The following is a 14499-nucleotide window of genomic DNA, read 5'->3' as shown; positions in this document are numbered from 1 at the left end:
ATTTGTGGGAGCTGTAACCACTTTCACGTAACTCTCACAGGAGATCTGTCACGTTGGTTCACTGAATACATTCTGGGGCTGAGGAAAAACATTTCTTCAGCTTTTCTGTATCCAATACAAGCCCAGGGAAGTCAGACAGCTGCTTTCAAAGTAGTCTGGGTTTCAGACTTGGTAGGAAGAGCTTGAAACGTGTCTCTCACCAAAAGATTTTCAGGTGGAAATGCAATAACATGTTAATTAGAAAAGTCTTTACACAGCAAAAGGCTCCCAATGAACAATTACTCTGTGTTTCACATTAGCCTTTTCTAACAGAATCTTTACGTGGGGAAAAGAAAATATGGAAGAAAGAACAACAGCATAGAAAACATGATATAAAATGTTGTATTTGAGTATCTCCCAAGTAGTGATTAAACCCTTCTGCAGAAATCTGCCTCAGATCTTGATTACCAAGCAGAACAGAAGTAGAAAAACCTGACAGATGATACAGTCACTCTCCCCTGGTGAAAAACCTGCAAGATCTGGTAAAAATTTTAAATGACAGATTATTAGAGAACCATGACCCAACACACAAGATTAGTATTGTATCAAGTAAAAAATAAAATTCAGGCACTTCTCAATACATCCTCAATACAGGTCTTTTCTTCTAACCAGGGAAGCTCATATGTGACGTTTCATACTGAAGATGCTGTTCCAGGACAACAGACTGGATCAGCTGGGCTGACTGAGGGCATAAAAAGGGAAAATTCACTAATATAAATACATATTGAGGACATAAAGCAGCTTTGAGCCCTGTCACTAGCACAGAAAGCCTCACAGCATTCCCAGTGCCAGCTCTACAGCTTGTGCCCACAGTGCCGAATGTAGAAATGCAGTTTATGACCATCCATAAATGCCTGTCCCGAACCAAAGAGGGGCTGGGGAGCACAGGCAGCTCTTAACAGCCCCTGGACAAAGCACAGCACTTCTCATTGCTAAACCAACATCTGTGTTTAGAGTTAAGGGGATGAAATAATGCCAGGTTGGACGGGGCTTGGAGCAACCTGGTCTAGTGGAAGGTGCCCCTGCCCATGGCAGGGGTTGGGACTGGATGGGATTTAAGGTCCCTTCCAGCCAAAACCACTCTGTGGTTCTCTAACTCTTCCCAGAATCAGTGACCAGCACAGCCAATGCTCTCCACATGTCCTTTTACAACAATGATGAAAGAAACTCAGAGGTTAAAATAGATTTGCGCACGTATTCCTCCACAGAATTTTGTAAATAAATATCAAATACAAGACATACATTTCTTTCAAAACTGTGTACAAAATACATCACACATGACCGAGAGATGTGAAATATTTACAGCTGTAACATTAGTTAAAAGGCTTGACCTTGCTTTTCTGAAATGAACTGTTGAGTAGCTGATGAGGATGTTCAGGTTGTCTCCTGGACTATGAAAGAAAGCCTGCAAACCACCAGAAATGCATCAATCATTATGATAATAACAAATAAAATAATAATAACAACAGTAATAATAATGATGATGCTAGAAGAAAACTTCAGAAACCATTTAGTCTACCCTCCTACTCTTGTATTTTTGAAAATCTCAAAGCTGTTGATCGAACTGCTTTGGGAGGGGCTTTTTTATTGGCATAAGGACAATGACCACAGTAATTCCTTGCCTATCGACAGGCAAAGTGTGCATATGAGGGGATTAATTCACTAAATTAGTTGGTTCCCTTTGAAGCCGACAGAAAGTCAGAAAACTTTTTAATGGTGCTTTTCATCCTTGCTGGTTTCTTTGTGTAAGGCACTGCAATCTGCCTGTTTTACAAATCCTACTTGCTAAGTGTCATTTGCCCCAGTTTTGCCAGAAAAATCCTTTGGGAGTCTCAGCCTGTAACATTCTAAGCTCCACTCGAAGTGAATCATCAGTGAGCAGCAGCTTTAAAAATGAGATTCTTCTAAGTCAGCCAAAACCAGAAAACCAACCCTTCCCTCCCCAAAACACTTGAAACAGATTGCCAATTACAGCAATTAGGATGATTTTTCATATATTAAGCTTCCTGTCTCTTGATTATTAGTTAATTAGCTCTCCAGCACTGAAGAGGTTTCTGCAGTAAATAAAATGTCTAATTTTAAAGTAAACAGAGAGGAATAAAAAAACCCAAATACTTCCCATCCCCCTGCCCCTTTATGTCTTTGAAAAAGGGAAAAATTATGCTGGAGAGCCACTAACTTTAGGAGCAAGTTTTCCAGGCTGCAAATTAACAGTGCCTCCCTAACTCCCAGGAAGGATCTGATCTTCATGCTTGTAAAATGCATTGAACATGGAAAGGCCACTGTGAGGTAGTATCACAGCACTCCTATTACCCAGCTTATATCTCTGTCTTTTTGCAGAACTACTAGAGCTTTTTTAACCCCATTTCAGAAAGATTTCAACTCAACCTTTTATGAAAGGAGAACTATAAATAGCCTCTTAGATTAAAACCCTTAACAGCTGAGAAGGCTGGGAAGGGAGGTGGATATTATCCACCTTTCAGGAGTACAAATTGGGGCTGGAAGGGCTTAATTACAAAGATATCCTTAAGAACACACTAAGGGCTGCTGTAAAAATTACTTCAATTACAGCAGCTCCACAGCTGGGAGAGAGGAAACCACTGCTCCTCTCTCTCCTGTAGAGCCCTTCCTCCCAGGGGGCTTAACAGAACCTCTCCCACTAGTTATGCCAAGGATTTGGCTTCCTTTGTTTTCACTTTGAAATCCCCCAGTGGAGATGCACTGCTTCCATAACCTAAGGTAACTAAATCCAAGGAATTATCTTGGAAGTCTCTCAGGCAGAAAAAAAAAAATATACTTATAACCCACACTTTGGATCTGAACGTGGAACTCAGGATTTCACGTGAATTACTCACTGTCCTGAAACGGGGAATTCATGGTTTTCCCTATGATTTCATCTGTGATGATGTATTCTTATTTATGATGTCATTAATGCTTTTTGTATTTACAAATAAATGGGTAATTCACAATGAGCGTTCAGGGAAATAATTTCCTTTGACAGTCAAGGTAGTCCTTATGGTTTCAGTACTCCTGTGCTAAGATTTTTGCAATGGTGCTCAACTGGATATTTGAGGTTCCTTCATATATTGTACCTGAAATCAGAAGAAAATGAATTAGCAGACTAAGAAACCACAGTGAATATATGAAGAGAGACCAAAATATCATTCTAACAGTACAGTTAGAACATTTTCAATTATGAACTGAAGCTTTACTGAGCAAGAACTAGCACAGAATCATAATTTTATATAATATTATAAAATATAAATGTTCATGTTTTATTATCTGCAACAAGTAAAGCACTCTTCTGGCTGGCACAACATAATGATAAGACATTTCCTTGAAAAGCAATTCCTAAATAGCCAACAAAAATTAAGCAGTTCCAAATGCTATCACAATAAAAGCCAAAAGGTAATATTGTTAAAAATGTCAGTATTGGGTCCAAAGACTATTCCAGTAAACAAGGAATCTTGAAAATAGAATTCCACATACATTCAGATCTTAAAGCCAAAGTGGGTATTTTAAATTTTTTTGAACTGGAATTTTCTGAATAGAATGGGACACAATGTTTGTGTCTATTTTATTGGTATGTAATTAAACATTTTAACTAGCCTTACATACACGGGTATTTACACCTGAAGTTTTACATTCTTGTATCTGAGCCTTTGAACCCATATTCATGCAGTCTTAGGGAAAAAAATACCTTGAAAAAAAAAGCCAGTCATTCATCCCCTTTAAAACCACTAATGCCACAAGAAATACTTGTTAAGAAACTATCACTCACCTATCTTGCAGTCACGATAATACTTTTCTATTGGGTAATTTTTTGTGAATCCAACACCTCCCATCCATTCGATACATTTACTAGTTGTCAGTGTTGCAACCTATGAAAATAGTTTCAGAGTTACAGGATTCAATTTCCTGACAGTGGCAGTAAATTGTATTCTTTGTAGCTATTTAAAGGAAAAACAAACTAGGGAATAAGGCAGTAACTAGAACAGGCGGGAAGAGGAAGGGTTGATATTTTTGTATTCATCTTCAGCAAGCCATTTTAGAATAAAAAAAGACATTTTTCCAAATCAAAGCACATCAAGAATTCACTAAATGTTAGAGCAATAGTTCCTATGCTGCACTGTGGAAAAGGCTAACAGTGGTATGCAAGAGGCAGAAGTCACCCGGTTTTGAATCATTTTAAGAGTCATAGCTGTGACCAGCAGAGCTGAAATGATCACAAATGAACTCTCACAGTGTCATTTCTCACGCCACAAAAAGAGAATTCTGAGAAAATTAAATCCCTCTAGATGAAGTGAAAATATTAACTCACTTTCCTCTTTTAATGTCGTTGCTTCGTTTTAAAAAATTTGTTTAGAGGCAGGAGGGTGACTTACTTTACATTCTGTACCCGGACTGAGAATCACAGAACTACAGAACAGTTTGGGTTGGAAGGGACCTTAGAGATTACCTAGTTCCAGTCCCCTTCCATGGGCAGGGACACCTTCCACTAGCCCAGGTTGCTCCGAGCCCCGTCCCACCCGACCTTGGACACTCCCAGGGATGGGGGCGGACAAGACGAAAGTACATCCACAGATTTCACAGCAAAAGATGAATTACAGGTTACACGTTCGTAGCAGAAGGCACTTCTAAGCAGCAGTGCCATGACCCCAGAGGATGGAGAGGCTGGGTTACCTCAGCAGCGTAGTACTTGGCCATGCTGGCCTCCTTGACGACGGGCCGGCCGGTCTCGGCGAGCCGCGCCGCGTTGTAGGTGAGCAGCCGCGCCGCCTCCAGCTGCGTGGCCACCTGGGCGATCTGGTGCTGCATCCCCTGCAACCGGCACCACACAGCTCACACAGCGCCCACAGCCCCGCTGGAATTCCCACCAACAACCATTCCCTTCACACCCTAAAATAAATCTACCAAATCCAGGTGGATTCCAGTAGTTCCGTGTTCCTTTGCATCCATTGACACTGAAAACCTCCGGGCCACTCATGTGCTTTTAGGAGCTGCATTCCTGTTTTCTCCCTCCCTTTCCCTGGATTCAGGAGGACTGGGGTACTGGAGGACTGGCTGGACAGCAGCAAAGAACTACCTACTGCTTACCTATTTGCACCCCTGAGTATCAGGGAGAATTTTAGCCAAACCTTAAGGCCCTCCTCGACACTGCAGAGATGCGGGGAGGCCAGAGCCGGGGTTTTATTCTGCAGCTGTTTATTGAGGACATTCACACACTAACAAACCTGGTTCCCTGGTGAGCTTAACCCAGGAAGACTTGCAAACTAGCACCTCTTGAATAAAGTGGAGCACTAGGAAGGTGACAACTTCTTGCCATGTCCCAGAGGCACCAGGCAAGGCTTAGGAGCAGCATAAAGGTATAGAGGACACGACTGAGGAATGGATTCAAAGGGAAGGAAGAAGGTGATGGAGCTCACATCTAACTGGCAGGCATTACAGAAGAATGGGTTTATTTAAGAAGACCCAAACATTATGATGATTGAAAATGAACATTTAGTAGTCTAAAACACAATGAAATCTTTCATCTTATTAGGACATTAACACGGTTCCCTCAGATTTGCAGAAATATATATGCAGGTCAAAATACCAAAATGATTTGGCAATTATAAATTCCATTTCCCATTCAAAAGACGCAGTTCCAATCATTTCCTAGGTATCTGTGAGTGCTTCCTAAAATTTGCATAAATTATGAGTAGTGCTAATGTTCCTTCTCTTCAGCTGAGATGTAGGTTTCTTTTAACGAGAAAATTACTGCAGTAATTACAATTATGTATCTTCCTTATTAAACTATACATCATTTCTGCAACAAAGAGCCTCTTTCGTTGTAAGATACAGATATTATAATGAAAACTAAATGTCTTCGTATAACACAGGAAATCTAATGGTTCAATCAGTTTTCCTCATCTTTTTATAATTTCTAGTGGCTCCAGAAAAAGGCCTTCCCCTGCACCTCATGAAAGGGTATAAAAACTGGAACATATTCAACAGACTGTGATAATAAAATCAGAAGAGAGGGGAGTTGCGTGGGTATTATTTTCAAATAATTTTCAATATTTTCAAAACTGCCAATAAGTTATCAAGCAAAAGGAGTCATGTCAATAATGTTTTTAAGTTTTGAATTATTTTTATGTTATTTCATATTACTCATTTTACTGACCACTGTGGTAACCATTACTTTCTCGGAGAGCACTTCCCATATTTTCATTAACAAGTACCTGGAAATCGAAGACACTTTTCCCAAACTGGACTCTCTCTTTTGTATATGGAACTGTATGGTCAAAACAGCCCTGTGCCAGGCCTAACATCTGCAAGAAATAATAAAGAATATGGTCAGTAAAAACTGGTTAATTGAATGCACCTATTGGAGATAACAGTTGATCTTCTGGTCAGGCAGCTTAATATTCAGGAGAAAAGTTCAGTTTTCTTCCTACCTACACAAATCTAAAATACAATAAAGGTTCTACACAGAATCTCAAGAGCCAGAATTTTACAGTTATTTAGACACACTGAGGTGAGTTATGATAACAAAAAGAGTTTGAGGAACAAGCCTATTTCATGCTATTCCATTTCTTGCAATAGGCAAGTATTTGTGAAAAACACTGATTCTTGAACAAAACTTATGGGTCAGCTGTGGTTGCATAAATATTAAGTGTTCCTGGGAAAATTTGTAATTACATGGGAAAATTACTGTAAACTAAAGATCTATAGATCTACATTACACTATTAAAGGAAAAATAATTTGAATGATTAGTCAAAGCTATTTTCATAATCAAAATAATTTCTCATTTTCTAGAGGACACTAGACTACCAGAATTAGCAATTTCCTTCAGAAGTTAGAAAATTAGTGGAGTGGAAGGAGAGTTAACATTTCTTCCAGTATTTTCTAACGCTGCAGAACAACTGTAGAAGAATTTAGACCAATTTTGTCTTTCCACAAGGACAAAAGCAGTCAGCTGTCACATCAAGCAGCTCAGTCAAAATACCTTTAATGATGTCCGTGGGTATTTTTGGGCAGACCCACATATTAAGCTGATGATTGACTAGGTCATCTATACTTTATTCATTTAAGTTTTTAGAAAAAAAGACATGACACATAGGAAAATAACCCAAGAAAATGTTGCAGTCTGCTGCTAATCAGCCCCATTACCAGATTTGTTATATATAAACTCGTACAGAAAAGCCAAGGACATCAACTTCACCACCTGTAACAATATGTGCAGCTGCCTTGCACTAAAACTATCTGAAATTGTTTTCAAAGAGACAATTACATTTTTTAAGATCTTCATTATCTTTTAAAGTTATTACTGCTGCAAAAATAAACTCAATATTACAGGGCTTTAAAGCTGCTGCTCTTGACAAGTACATTTCTCTCAATTTGAAGGTGCCAAGAAAGTAGTACCTAAGATATAACAACTACCTGACCTTAACTTTTAATTAAGGTGTAACTTGGAGTAATTAAGAGTATAATCCAGACCATGTATTTTACTGCCAGAGCCTCTATATTATTTATATCTCTGGGAACAGCCCTTTTTAAATGCCAAATCAGACAAAGTTTAATCACAGGTAATCTTTAGAAATGATGGAAAAGTGAGTCCAATTATCAGCCACGTGGAAAGTCTAAATTTCGTGAGGATGATTACTTCTGGTCTGTCTGCAAACTAGGGCAAAAGATAAAGGAGTTTGGTAGCACAGACATAATGCACAACAAAGTAGAAGCAAAGAAAAGATTGCTTGTTAAAGTAAGTTAAAAATATAAAAACTTATCACAAATAATTCCATTATATTGCTGAACCTGATTTCCATTGGGATCAGCAGCAATCTGAGATCAAAACAGACTTTACAGAGAAATACAACATTTTGAAATTACTTCAAGGTCAGTAAATACTTTCCCCTAAGATGCCACATGGTGTGATTTTCAAACACAACAATGAACTGGAACAGTTCTGCTATAGAAAATCATGTTTATTTTAAAAATAAGTTGTTGGGAAAACATCAGTCAGCATAAGGTCACATTTGCCAATCCCATACAATCACAGTTGGAAACATTAATATTATACATTTCAGGGTGTTCTATTTTCCAAAGTGAGTTTTCTGTGTAAAATAAATTTTCATAATGGAAGATAAGAATGTTGACATAATTCAGTAGCAATAAGTTAACGACCACAGACAAGCTAATTGCCATTTAATGTTTTCTAAATCCATTGCTTATGTCACCAAAGGAGAATTTTCCCTCTGACAGTTGTTCCCACTTTTACTGGAATTTAGCTACAGGAACAGTGACATCTAGTGGCAGCTGAGCTTTTAATAAAGCCTTTTCTAAATCGTTTATTCTTAATAGCTTTAAATATTTCATAAATTTCAATCCAAACTGGCTGCATTCAGTAACAAAGCAAATGACCCACCTGTGCAGCAATCCCTATCCTGCCAGTATTGAGCATTCCAATGGCATACTTATAGCCTTGTCCAACCTGTCCCAGGATATTGGTCTCAGGAACCTGAGGAATAAAACCACTCCATTATTCCAGTTCTGTTCTACAACTGCTCGTAGGGTTCACAGATGAATCAGTGCACATGTTTTATTTAATGTTCCTCTGAAGCGAAGGCATAAAACATAAACCAGACATTTGATCCCCAGAACATCTGACTGGAACATTCCCTGATTCCTGTGGTTATAACCTGATGACTGAGAAAAACTGCATCAAAACTTTAGAGACTCGAACCCCCTCGAGAACTGGGAGGGAAAAGTTAAAATATGCCAAATCCAAGGCATAAAAACCAGGGAATTTAGTTAACTTTCTTTCCTTATCTGTGGTCAAGTTCCAATCAAACACAAATTATGCTTCAACAGCTGAACTTACAATACCTTCACGTTGTCAAAAGTCACTGGGCAGGTAGAAGATGCTCTGATTCCCAGCTTGTCCTCCTTCTTCCCCACGTGAAGTCCCTCTGTGTCGCGATCTACTATGAAGCACGTAATTCCCCTGTATCCCTGGGGGGAATTAAAAAATAATCAAGGGCTGCTTTTTACATTCATATCACCAAACAGTAGTCCAAATATCTCATTTCAATACTGAAATTTTACACTTGCTTAATACTGTATTACTAAAGCACTGGCACCGTTGTCTGGTGGTAATTATAGTTTAACAGGATGTTCAATGAAAGAAAACCCCCTCTTCTTTTTTAAGTCAAATCAGGAAATTTTAATTCTAAAAATAAATACCTTCAAGTTATAATTTTAAGACAGAGACACTGGAAGGAGTTTAAAAAAATAAAAGTTTTGAACAATCTAGCTTTGTGTTTGATAATTACCATATTAGTATAGAAGATTTTGAAGTCTGCAGTTGACTTTTCTCAATTTACTTCCCATATCCAAACTGGAAACAGAACTTGACACAGGCATATTCAGCTAGGTAATTTTTTACTTGAACATACTTTACTATAGGACACTTTTCAGTTTTCCAGTGCATGCAGCTTAAGCTGTATTTTGCCTTTTAACAGCAGCAACTTGTCATTTAAGTCACAGAATATTCTGAGCTGGAAGGGACCCACAAGGATCATCAAGTCCAGTATCTTAAGTGAGTGACCCATGTGGGATCAAACCAGCAACCTTGGTGTTATCAATACCATGCTCTAACCAATTGTGCCAATTTAGTTCCCCTCAGAAGGGTTGAGTGTCCTTCTGTCACTCAGAACATCACCAATGCAGGCTGTGCTCTTCACCTCAGCAGTTATGATTCTGGCATTTTTATTTTCCCTGGCTGAAGGAAGTTATTAAATTGCTCAGTAAACCCTCGATTTTTGTTGGGAAATATTTTTAAAGGTTTGCTGCCAGCTAGGAAAAGGTGCACAGATTATTAATATGAAATCCATAGTTTCATATACATAGCTGTCACTGAGATGCAACTCACTGAGGATGGATCTGCATTGGCCATCACAAAGAAAACTCCTGCATCTTCTGCTAAGCTAATCCACATCTTGGAGCCATTGATAACATAGTAGTCTCCTTTCTTCTCAGCCCGAGTCTTCAGAGAAAAGGCATCACTGCCAGACCCAGCCTCTGAAAGACAGAAACTGCCTATCTGTCAAGAGAAGGAAAAAAAAAAGAATTGCAGTTTTTACAGGTAACAAATTCTGCAATGGAAATGCTTATAAACAAGCACAAGTCTCCTAAATTCAAACATTTTAACCTATTGCATGAAAGTAACTGAGTTTCAGATACAGAGATTAAGAATAGAAACACTATGTAATTACACATTTCTCAAAGTCAACTGCTTTACAGTTCTTTTCCACAGTAAATTAAATTTTAATGAAACTAATAAGTGCTCTTCCACTTTTACCTCTCAGCTACTGATGACAGGATGTATCTATATCACCACAGATCTCAGCTCTAACCAGTGTTTCAAAGTTCACACTTATTTTCCAGAGCTGCAGTCACACATTAGTCAGTGAAAAAAAACCCCACTAACATTACTAAACTATAATATAATTTTAATACTTAAGTAAAGTAAGACTTCGACTCACTGTGTCTTTAGCCACTCTGGGCAGGTAAGTTCTCTTCTGTTCTTCTGTTCCATATGTGGTAAACAATTTATTTGTTAGTGTGTTTTGGAGTTCACATAAAAGAGACACAGCTGGATCAACTTTGGCCAATTCTTCTACTGCCAATATGGTTGAAAAAAATGAAGCTCCAGTTCCTCCATATTCTTCCCCAAGCTCAATACTCATCAGCTGAAATGGAAAAGGTGCAAATACATCAATCTGTTAGTTCCTGTCAACAACTTTTCAGTCCAAGCTGATACTTAAGAGATTAAAATAAAACCCACAGAATGTGAGCATCTGCAGATCCTTCCCCAAAACTAGTTTTCCTTCAATACCCTTAACAAACTGACAGTTCTTCACAGAATTGTTTAGGCTGGAAAACAATTTAAGGATCAGCTTTAGGTCTCATAGCAGGAAAGGATAAAACTGAATCCAGGAATGAATACCAGGATATCTAAGTCCTCATGGTTGCCCAGTAGGGCATAGAGGACTCTTTTCCAGCAAGTTATCAGTCATGGCATTTCCAGCATTCAATGCAATTATGCTTATCCAATTAAAAAAAAAAGCAAGGAAGGGATGACAAGGAACTAAAAGATATATAATAATGTGATGTGGGGGAGGGAGGGGTGCAAAAAATATTATAACATGGAGAGTGATAATGCAGTAAAAAAGAAATAAAAGTTGTCTTGCTGTTGATAAAACTAAAATTTTAATGACTCCTTGCTTCATTTGAATTATATCCTTCGGTCTTTAAATCTAAAAATCTGAAAAGGGCACAGCTAGAGATTCACAAAATCATGTTACTTTCTGGACAAAAGATTCAGTAAAAGTGTGCAGACCCCTTGTTCAAACAATCCCCGTATTATGGAGTCCTCCATTTTTGAGTTCTCATCCATTTTTTGCACGAAAGGTGCCACTCGTTCCTGAGCAAATTTTGTCACTGCAATGAGGAGAAGAAAGAAAATGTGTAAGTATTTCAAAAGTCTCTTTTGGGATCAATATAACAGGAATGTGGTACTTCTGACAGGTTATGCACATGTTCCTTACCCTCCCCAAAAGAAACATGGTGTAAAGCACAGTCCTCCACAACAATCTCAACATTTAACTAGAAATAAATAATAAGATTTTAAGCTAAAATTTCCCTTCTAGTTGAACATTTCTGAATTGTAACTGCACAGATAAAAGCTACCCATGTTCTTCAGCATTGTCTCCTCTTCAGTGAATGTGTGAAGTGGAGCACAGACAACTCCATCACTGGAAAGATTCGGCTTGAGTTCTGATTTGGAGGATCTAAAGGCACACTGGGAAAACCTCCAAGGAGCCAAGAATGCTGGAATATTTCTTGTCAGCTGTTGGCAACAAGTACAGAACATGTAAACAGTTAGATTTGTACACACACAGCAATACATAACTTTACTCAGTGCTTTTATTCAGTAAATGATTGGGAAACAGAACTTATATCCAACCCAGACAACAGAGGCATTATAGGTTCCTTCTCTCTTGGGGACCTACAAACTGTTTAGTGTTCAAAGACTTACTCAAGCAGGTCACAGGCTTTAGAAAGGTAAGTTTGGTTTGCAGGCCAATATACTTTCCAAGAACAGAATGATTTCTTAGGATCTGAAAAGAAGCTGGCATAATGGATATGATCTGGCTCAAAAAGTAACGGGCCAACAGCAGCTAAACTGCTGCAAAATGTGCTCCTGAAAAGCAGGATTCAAAAAAGCAGCACAGTTTGACTGTGCCTCAAAAGAGGCAAAACAGAACAGTGACTCTGCTCTCACAGCTGCCCAAACCCACCTCGCTCTGTGGCTGCTGCTCTCAGGTCAGATCTTTGCTACAGATTTCTGTCACTTTTGCTACGTCAGCCTGAAGTGTGGAGATAGGAATGTCTTACCAAGACAACTGCTGACAGAAACCTCCAGTGGAGACATAGCTGTGCCATAAAATATATGAGCACATGCCTGCCAACATTTTTGGCAGCACTCAGCCTCAACCCCACAGCATCAGAATGACTGGCTGTGCCCTCACCAGGCGCCTGTGTAGCTCCCAGAGCACAGGGCAACTTCACAGTGCACACTGAGAGCAGCATTCCTCAAAAAACAGCACAAACTTCGGGGTCAGGAAGTAAAAATTCCTTTGATCCTTCTAATAATTCACTGTCTTTCATGTTGGCTTTCAACACTTGTCATCTCCCTGGCTGAAGAAGTGATGTAAAACAGATCGATGAACTCTTTTGGTCTTAGAGACAAGAAGCACAGGTCTACTATGATAAGGAAACTCTGGTTTTAGCACAGGCAGTTGTGCAGGACATAAGAAAAAACCCTAAACATTAAGAAGTGGTAATATAGAAAACAATATTGCTGTGAACATTCAACAGCCCTGGTACTGACTAGTGGGGCTGATTCGTGAATACAAAGTCTGGATGACCAGCAGTAGCTGCAACGCTTTCAAATGATGACTGAGTTACTGGAGTCACTGTGGGTCTCCACAAAAATAAAGAAAATGTTGTTTTCATAGAGATTAAATCCAAGGCAACCCTGTCTGGAAGCAGTCAGTCAGGAATGGATTATTTGCAGAACATGCAGCTATGGTGGGATCACTCAACCCCCCGGTGTGCAAACATCCACCTGTGTAAGTCTGTTCTCAGCAAGGTCTGAGAAGGAAAAACCTAAGTATACACACACATACATCTATTTAACTGCACTTCCTCAGCAGTTACAAGGCTACAAACCACACATAATTCCTGCTCCTTCTACTACTTTATTTCCAAGTACAAAGAAAAGAGCGTTTTTCTTTCATGGTGGCACAAATATGACGAATTACCGAGAATATTTCTCCAGTACTGACCAAGAGCTGTCAGGGAAAGTGCACGGTGCCTTTCTTAGTAGAGAACTTTTTGAAAAGCTGCTCAGCAGGCAATAAACCAGTACTGGTGAAACAACAACAGGTAGTAGAATCACAGAATGTTAAGGGTGGGAAGGACCTTAAAGATCATCCAGTTCCAACTCCCTGCCCTGGACAGGGACACCTTCCACTAGCCCAGGTTGCTCCAAGCCCTGTCCAACCTGGCCTTGGACACTTCCAGGGATGGGGCAGCCACAGATTCTCTGGGCAACCTGTGCCAGGGCCTCCCCACCCTCACAACACCCTGGGGTTACCTCTGCTGTTGTTTGAAGGCACCTGACATAGGAATGTAGAACTACCAACCACATCACCCAACACACACTGAGGATGCTGCTCCAGGAAAAGCAGGAAGTACAGATCTTGCACATCACAAAAAATACACAGATTTTTCTCCCATGGGAAGCTGGACGAACTTGATTAACAGCAGTCCAGCAAGGTCAGGCACAAGTGCACGGGCTGACACCAGCAGAGGCGACCTGCCAAAAGCCTGGCTGGCACGTGGGAGCTTTGAAACACCAATAAACAGCTCGGAGTTACTGCAGTCCACAGCCAGCACAGCAGGTTTGGAGAGCGAGCACCCACAGGAATTGTCCCTTCAGTCACTTCTCTTCCCTCTTTCTCATGCTCTCCCTCCTTCCCATCACTTTCCCTTGGAGGCTCTTCCACTGCAGTCATCCCAGGCAGGAGAAACAAAGGCTCCAACATTTAACAGACATGGTTTAATAAAGCCTTGTTTGATACTGGACTGAAACGTTGCTAGAGGACAAAAGGAACACTCCCAACAAAGTTACCTTGAAAAGTCTTAGAAACAGCAGGATGGATCTAGGGGATGGAACTTATGTTGGCAACACTCACACACAGAGCAGCAACTCACAGGTATTGCAGAGTAATGACAGCACAGTGCAGAAATTATGTTTTAGTTCAACATTTATATTTTAAAAAAACAGAAAGAATCAGGTCACTACTTTACTGTTTACCTTTTTATTCTTAGAAGTCATGCAGTCA

The 14499-nt window shown here is 39.6% G+C and overlaps 1 protein-coding gene across 1 annotated transcript; it reads right to left on the bottom strand.

Moving 5' to 3' along the window:
• Positions 1–360: 360 nt before the first annotated feature.
• On the bottom strand, positions 361–13596 carry ACADSB (acyl-CoA dehydrogenase short/branched chain). The gene is made up of 10 exons (XM_027726425.2): positions 11777–13596; positions 11427–11527; positions 10570–10776; positions 9957–10127; positions 8912–9037; positions 8451–8543; positions 6264–6353; positions 4723–4860; positions 3821–3920; positions 361–3131 (listed from the first exon to the last, which is right to left on the bottom strand). The coding sequence occupies exons 1-10, from the start codon at positions 11994–11996 to the stop codon at positions 3061–3063; spliced, it is 1317 nt and encodes a 438-aa protein (XP_027582226.2). The 5' UTR covers positions 11997–13596; the 3' UTR covers positions 361–3060.
• Positions 13597–14499: the final 903 nt, after the last annotated feature.

The sequence above is a fragment of the Pipra filicauda genome, unplaced genomic scaffold (genome assembly GCF_003945595.2).
Source record: "Pipra filicauda isolate LSUMZ 115617 unplaced genomic scaffold, ASM394559v2 scaffold53_size3534045_pilon, whole genome shotgun sequence".
Taxonomy (NCBI): domain Eukaryota; kingdom Metazoa; phylum Chordata; class Aves; order Passeriformes; family Pipridae; genus Pipra; species Pipra filicauda.
This window is presented reverse-complemented; position numbering and strand designations above follow the sequence as displayed.

Excerpts from the sequence above, each read along its gene's own strand:
- ACADSB (XM_027726425.2), bottom strand. The coding sequence starts at position 11,996 with ATGTATTGCTGTGTGTGTACAAATCTAACTGTTTACATGTTCTGTACT. Across the intron at positions 10,128-10,569 it reads CCAGAGTGGCTAAAGACACA|ATAGGCAGTTTCTGTCTTTC; the intron begins GTGAGTCGAAGT and ends TTCTCTTGACAG. Across the intron at positions 8,544-8,911 it reads TGACTTTTGACAACGTGAAG|GTTCCTGAGACCAATATCCT; the intron begins GTATTGTAAGTT and ends TTTATTCCTCAG.